The sequence below is a fragment of the Adiantum capillus-veneris genome, chromosome 27 (genome assembly GCF_014529385.1).
Source record: "Adiantum capillus-veneris isolate H3 chromosome 27, ASM1452938v2, whole genome shotgun sequence".
In the NCBI taxonomy this organism is placed as follows: domain Eukaryota; kingdom Viridiplantae; phylum Streptophyta; class Polypodiopsida; order Polypodiales; family Pteridaceae; genus Adiantum; species Adiantum capillus-veneris.
In genome coordinates, this window is record NC_140957.1 from 5,919,462 (window position 1) to 5,927,061 (window position 7,600).

General features: G+C 46.2%; 1 protein-coding gene across 1 annotated transcript in view; it reads right to left on the bottom strand.

The window, feature by feature from the left end:
* Positions 1–6,886, bottom strand: part of CUL4 (cullin4) — an 80,470-nt gene extending 73,584 nt beyond the window's left edge. Inside the window, exon 1 of the mRNA XM_086502571.1 lies at positions 6,239–6,886. Coding sequence (XP_086358697.1) covers positions 6,239–6,578 — 340 coding nt within the window. The 5' untranslated portion in view covers positions 6,579–6,886. The remainder of the gene's footprint in view (positions 1–6,238) is intronic.
* Between the last annotated feature and the right edge of the window lie 714 nt (positions 6,887–7,600).

Here is a 7,600-nt window from a genome sequence, read left to right on the forward strand (position 1 = left end):
GTCAGTGATCGAGATACTAAGTTCACTGGCCGATTTTGGCGAGATGTCTGTGCTCACTTTTAGACGAAGTTGAGTATGTTGTCTTCTAACCATCCTAAGTCCGACGGACAAACTGAGAGGATGAATCAGACGTTAGAGGACATGTTGAGAGCCTATGTCTCTCACAGGCAATCTGATTGGGAAAGGTATCTTCCACAGTTAGAGTTTGCCTATAATAGTAGCAAGCATTCTGCTACTGGATTTAGCCCATTCATGCTAATGTATGGATTCGAGCCTAAATCCCCGATTGCTATTGGCTTAGAGAAAGTCGAGGACCGCCAAGCTCGTGATTTCCTGTATGACATGCAGGAAATGCTCGAATTGGCTAAGGATAGTATAAGAACGGCTCGTGATCGAGTCACTACTTATGCTAATCAAAAGAGGTCTCCAAGGACTCTAGATGTGGGACAATGGGTCTATCTGAAGATACCCAAAGATTCCAAGCCTATGCAAACAGGAAAGCATTATAAGCTTTCACCTAGATATTGTGGTCCGTTCCTGATCACAAAGAAAATTGGCCAAGTTGCCTACAAGCTGGCTCTTCCTTCAGATGTTAGTGTACATCCAGTATTTCATGTCAACCGCCTTAGAGTGAAATTGGGCAAAGCCGACGTTGTGTCTCTCGAGGAAAATGTATGGCAAGATATGCAAACTGCGTATATTCCTCGAGAACCAAAAGCAGTTTTGGATCATCGTACTCGTCATTCTCGCCAAAAGGCTTATGACGACTACTTAATTAAATGGAAGGGTCAATCTAAAAGGTTTGCTACTTGGGAACCTGTTAGAGCTTTGAAGGCTCAGTATCCCCACTTCATTGATGAGGACATCACTGGTTCTTAAGGAGGGAAGTATGTTATGTCCCACTCACAGGAGAGGGGATCTAGCCCAGATGCCGTGGGATGGGCGTCCAATGTCCGGGCGGACGTAGTGTGAACGCGGCCAGTGTGGCCGGCCATTATTATAAAAGGGAGGCCAAGGCCTCATTTACAGTTACCGACCCCACTGGCAGAGTGCCAGTGGTTAGCCCGCAAGGCTAGGAGTGCGCGAGGTCACCTCGAGGAGGTGAGGCCGGGTGGTATGGGACGCCTAGTCTTACAGGTGCACGCCTACATCCTCGGACGCTGATCCGAGCACGAAGGAGCTGCCGGATGGTGGCTATGGTCGGGTGGTTCGTCCGACGCGTATCTGTAGGCGGTCTGTGTAGCAGGGAGATCCTATCTCGTCATTCGTTTCAGTGGGAGTGGCTAATAAGTCCGAGGTCATGACACGAAGATTCTTTCCCAAAAGCTGTGCGAGCTGTAAAAAGGATCGGATCCTCCGTAGAAGAAGAATCTTTCTGCACTCTGATACCACTGTAACAAACTCGGACACTCCAAGTCAAGACTCTACCGCGACACAACAGGAATTCACTTCAAAATAGTTCACAATTCACAATTGATTCGACACGGCCCGGCGGAGTTCCGTGCCTAGAGATGTTGGCCCCAAAGATTGGCGCCCCTTTCAGTATTTCCTTTTGTATTAATCTACAACTCAAAGTGCAAGGGAGTGGGAGGGTCTCAGTCTCAGACTCTGCGTCCAGATGCTCTGAGAAGTGAGAGCCCAAACCTCACTTATGAAGGTTTACAAGGGATGCTAAAAGCAGAGCCCCAAAAGCTTCAAAATTAAAAGCATTCATAATTAAAGCAACTTGTTCCCAAAAGCTGCCCAATATTTGCGTAGATTTTCAGCCCTGATTTGCGTAGGCAAAAGCGTCCGTTCAGCTGCCGTAAAACGCGGACTTAAATTCCGGGACCAGCCAGCCAAGGAGAGGGTGTGTGTGTGCTTTGCTCTGCTGCTCCACATGTCCAAGGGGGGGGGGGGGGGGGGGGGGGGGGGGGGGGGGGGTTTCTCTTGCCCAAATGGCTGCCACGTCATTGATTTGTGACATCTTCCAAGAAAGCGAACAGGCAATGATGGAATTAAGGCATCTAGCAACGGCTTTCTCCCTACCCTCTAGAGCCTAGCGTTTTGAGAGGCATTGCCCAATTCTCAACGGCTTCACCAGTTATTTGCTGCCCGCGTTTTGAAACGCTTTTGTGAGCATGGCATTTTGGCAGATGATCTTGCAATGCCACCCCATAGGGCACTTCGAAGTGGGTGCATTTTGATATGCTGCAGAGGTCATGGGGCCTTGGGGCAGTTTTTACGACTCCTTCGACGATCGTTCCCGTGTTGCCTCACCATCAATGAAGAACCAAAACCAATGCACTGCTATGGAAAGGTCATCTGCCAACTCTCAATTAACAGCCTCAACTTGAAGTTGTCACAAAATGATGACGTGGCATGACCACCTAGGGACATGGCAGACCGTACGGATAGCTGACATTGCAAAAATCCGAATTTCGCGCTGACTGCCGACGTGGGCAGATCTAGGACAATAGAATTTGCCTCTTTTGAGTGTCCATCCGTTTGTGGATGAAACAAAGATGAGAACTATAGCGTAGTGCCCATGTTCTCAAACAATGCCTTATAAAAAAGACTCGTCATACATGGATCCCTGGCACTGACAATTGATTGAGGTATCCCATGATACTTATAGATATTGCTCATGAATATCTTGACCATGTGTTCTGGCTTTATCTTCTTCCTGAGAGGAATGAAATGGGCCTGCTTACGGAACCTACAAATGATCTGTATTTCTTAGATTCAGAATACGAGACACAATTAGGAGCTCGAATTGGTGGAGATTGTCCAAGAATCAAATCAATGGGATGATCCACAGGACGAGGAGAAGGCAAAGTGGTTGGAAGTTCATTGGGAAACAAGTCCAAAAAGGATTGAGAGAAGGGTTGTTGCAAATAAGCAGTAGCCAACTCAAAAGAACAGACTTTAGGCACTTCAAAACAACTGAACTGAGAGAGAGAGAGAGAGAGAGAGAGAGAGAGGATCCACATGAGACATGGAGTGGCGGAGTTCCACTCCCAAGACTGCAATGGTCCCAAACTATGGTGCTCCTTTTGGTATTTCTTTATATTGCTTCAACAAGGTACAACTATGTGGCTTTGCTCTGCATCTCCTCACGGTAGAATGCAAGAGAGAGAGCCCATAACACTTATTTGAAGGCCCTTGGTGTTACGTCCCCAGACGTCAGGATAGGCGCGTATAGTATGTTCGGCCAGTGTCAACTTGGCCCTTTGGTTATGAGGTCCTATAAATAGGACTTTAATCTTATTTGTGAGACATCTTGTGTGATCACCACAATTGGACTCTAGGCCCTTGGTAGCTCTACCCACACACATATTGGTGTGGGCCTGGTGGTTTAGGACACCAGCCCTTGGGCCATTTGGCTGCAGGCTCCTAGGCTTGGGGGTGAGCCCGTATTGGCTCTATGGCTGGGAGGTGAGCCTGATGCCGCTCACTACGTGAGTTTGGCTGGGAGGTGAGCTTGATGCCGCTCACTACGTGAGTTTGGCTTGCGTCATGTCATATGTGTTGGATGGATCCGGTGACGGATTAACATTGGTATTAGTGCTTCGTCTTGCTTGTATGCATGACATGGTGACGTGCACAAAACCACTAGAGCTCATGGAGCCATGATCACCCCGCTTGACAGGTTCTCTCAACTCTCACATAGGGTCGTATGGTACCCTATTAGCGAGAGAGGAGGACAAGCGGGGCGCATGCTAGCCAGTTGTGGGAATCTTGTGAGTGTTTACACTAGAAAGATGGGTCTATGCACTTTTGCATTGACCATCATGCTCTCAAGAAGTTGACAATCAAAAATAAGTTTCCCTTGCCTCGCATTGATGAACTCTTTATCAGTTGCTGGGTGCGAAGATATTCTCAAAGACTGATTTGAAGTCTGGATATCACCAAATTCGCATTCATATTGGTGATGAGTGCAAGTCAGCTTTTGGTACAAACTACGGTCACTAAGAGTTTCTTGTCATACGTTTTCAGTTAACCGATGCCACAACCACTTTCATGACCTTGATGAACAAAATTTTTGCCCTTATCTAGACAAGTTTGTGATCGTGTACTTGGATGATATCCTCGTTGTCAATAGAACTTTGGCAGGTCACAAAGAACATTTGAAGATTATCTCTCAAATTTTACACACCAATGTGTTGTACAACAACAAAAAGAAAAGAAAATTTTTCAAGGATCGGGTCGAGTATCTTGGTCATGTCATTCTACTACCAGAATTGCAGTGGATCCCAAGAAAATTCTAGTCATTGTGGATTGGCCTTTACCTCTCACCATCTCAAATGTGCATTCTTTTTTGGAACTTGAAAATTTGTACCATACCAGAGTGCATAAGTTCTCTGACCTTGCTGCTACTTTGACCAAGTTGACAAAACTAAATAAGATTCAATAATCTCTTGAAGTTGAGCAATCATTCCAAGAATTTAAAGCACGCCTTGACAACTCCTCATGTCTTGGCTATAGCTGATTCCACTTGTAACTGGACCACCTGCCCAAGCCGTGCAGGACAGCAAAACAGTAGTTTTCAGCTTTGAAAACCAGAATTTCAGCACACAGTTACTCCCCTACATGGTATTGGCCCTTGAATAGGCGTCCCTTTCGGTATTTCTTTTATTTATGTAAACTATTCCAGTAGAATGCTCTTGTGAGAGATGGCCCCTACTTCTGTTAGAGCAGGTAGAGAGAAAGAGAGAGAGAGAGAGAGAGAGAGAGAGAGAGTGTGCCAGAAGTAACCTTTAAAATTGGCTAAATCTGCCCTTAGTATAGAAATGTGTGTGTGTGTGTGTGTGTGTGTGTGTGTGCGCGCGCGCGCACATGTATGTTTGCACAAAGTGCGTGCCAAGCACTTTCTTCTTTTGTTTGAGCCTCTAATGTATTGTTGTGGACAAGAGGCTAGTTCCTCGTCTCTGTGTGTGGACACCTTGGCTGAAAATGGCAGCTTTTGGGGTTGCCATGCATCTGCCATGTTTGAACTACCCTTCACTAGGGTCGCATGCTTCCTACTATGGTTGAATCGGCCCTCACTAGGGTCGCCTCGTATTTGCTATCCTTGAACTGCAACCTCCCATGCATGACTACGATGAACTTGCATGGACATTGGACTCAAGTTGACTTGCATGGTCGGGTACCTGCCATGCATGGACTCTAGTTTACTTGCATGAGCCATCTGAATGTCCACCTGCCCTAGATGCTAGCCACCAGTAGCCTTCCTCCTTTCTCTACATCCTTTGCTAGCCTTTCATGCTCTATGCCAGCTTCCCTTCTCCAGAGAGCACTACACAGGTCAAGCACTTGTAGCTTTAGAAGCAACAGAATTTCCAGCAGCTCTCCTACAACTTCTCAAGTGGTTCTGCCGAATCATTAAGCATATCATGCATTCCACACTATTCAGCCATGTCCATGGCTATGGGCCAAATCGGTGACAGTTGTAGATCAACCGTGCAATGGCCACACCACTCAACCATTTGATGTAATGGTGGATGCTTCTGATCGTGCATCGGGTGGGGTTTTCATGCAAAATGGTCGTGTCATTGCAACCCAAATTCGATAATCAGTATATGACAAAGAAATTTTGGCCATTGTTCATGCCTATCAAACTTGGAAACATTATCTACGTGGAGCACATTCAGTGATCCGAACAGCTCATCAGTCTCTTAACATATATCAAATATTCGTTCTTGAATAACATGTAGGAATTCCCATCTACACATCAGTTATGGAAAAATTTGTGGCTCATGGCATGCGGCTTACAGCATTTACAACCCACAATTTGAGGACCAAGAACATACTGAATGATCTTGTGAAAATTTACCAAATTTTCAACCCATCCTCCTTGATGAAAATTCATCATTGATTGAGTAAAAAGATATCAGAATTTTCAAGAAGCCTTTCGAGCTTTCAAGTCTTCTGACCCAACTCCTACAGCGATGAATATATAGCAGCTTACAAATTGTGGATGAGTTTTTGTATTATGCTGATCACATTTGTGTGCCTAGCCATGCACCATTAAGGAAAATTCTAATTCAAGAACAGCATGAGGTCCCTTTTGTTGCTCACCCCAGGCATCAACAAGATATATCATCTTTTCATCTCTCACAAGAACTCTACTGAAACAGTATCATTTTCCCACTTTATCCAATTATCAACTACATCAAATACAAAGCACTGTTGCTAAAAAAATAAAAAATAAAAAATAACTTTATTAGCAGAATTGGTTGGTGTAACAGCATCCTACCTTTGAAGGGCTTGATGACTAGCCGCCTGGGCTGAGGAGGAGTGGCCTTCTTGCGAGTTAAGTTGGCTGCAGTTCCAGCCGTAATATTTGACCCAGGAAGTCCTTCCTCTTTGATATCCATGAGCATGTCATCTGGACCATTGTCACCTGCAGTGCTGAAGAGGCCCAAGCTGTTGGATCTAGGGTCCAAATTTTCTGCAGAAACATGCTGCTTGGGCTTTTTACTGTTGGAGATCATGGCAATGGTGCCGATGCCCTCCCTGCTCCCGTTAACACCCCCACTACTGCTGCTTATCAGGTTTGCTGGCCGCTTTGAATGAGACATCAACCAATCATGCATTGCACCAGCACCTGAACCTAAACTGCCTGCACGCCCTCTCGCTGAGTCGCATCTCTCTCTCTCTCTCTCTCTCTCTCTCTCTCTCTCTCTCTCTCTCTCTCTGCGCGCACAAGCAAGCAAAACGCCCTTGCTCAAAACAATCGTTCAGAACCCGATACTCTTCAAAATCAGCTTTTAGTGAGTCAAAGCAGCAGCCGAAGGAAGAGAGAAAGGCAGCTCGGCGATGGAGAGACAAAGCTCGGGACCCTGATTCCTGCTCGTCGTTACTGCAGAAGCGTCTCAAATTTAAGGACTCGTATGTTAGATAAAGATGGTCCTTAGAACAGCATTTAAATTTGATTATTATCAATGGTTCCAACAACTTCCAAGTAGGGGAGGCCCAATCACTTTTACTCTTTTATTACTGAGAATCAACAAAAATGCAGCCCATTGCAGGAGCTCCCATTCGCTGAAGCCGTTAGGGCTGCCAATTGCAGGAGCTGGTAGCTGCCAGGAGAACAGGTAAAGAGGCGGTAGCAAAGACATGCGTAGAGGAGCTTTTGCGACCCTTGGTGGACGGATCTCAAATTGTGGTTGTGCTCTGCAAGGACAAAGCCGCAGGTGCTCTTATTGTTTGCAAGACGAACTGGATCCATGCCTCTGCGAGCAGACAACTGAAGAGTACAAAGGCTGTGGCGAAACCAGCTGCTCTCACAATCATGCCACACTAGAAGGCCACGGATTTGTTGGGGGCATTAAGCCTCAGGCAGCAAGCTATGGGTGGTGGGACAGTTAGCCCATGATTCTTCGTTCCAAGTGTGTCTCGTCGTTTTTTAGAAAATCCAGATTTGAAAAAGAATCTTGAGAGGATGCTTTCGTGGCAACAAGGGAGGCGGGAGAGAGGAGATACCTGCCCCAAGGGAGTTCCGCAGACACAGGGGGGGTGTGGTCTCTTCCTCTCGAATTATGTCTCTGGAAACAAGAGAAGGTGGTGGGCGGATATGATTGTCGACTTCTCCCTCGCCTAGCCCTCCAAGTGATAT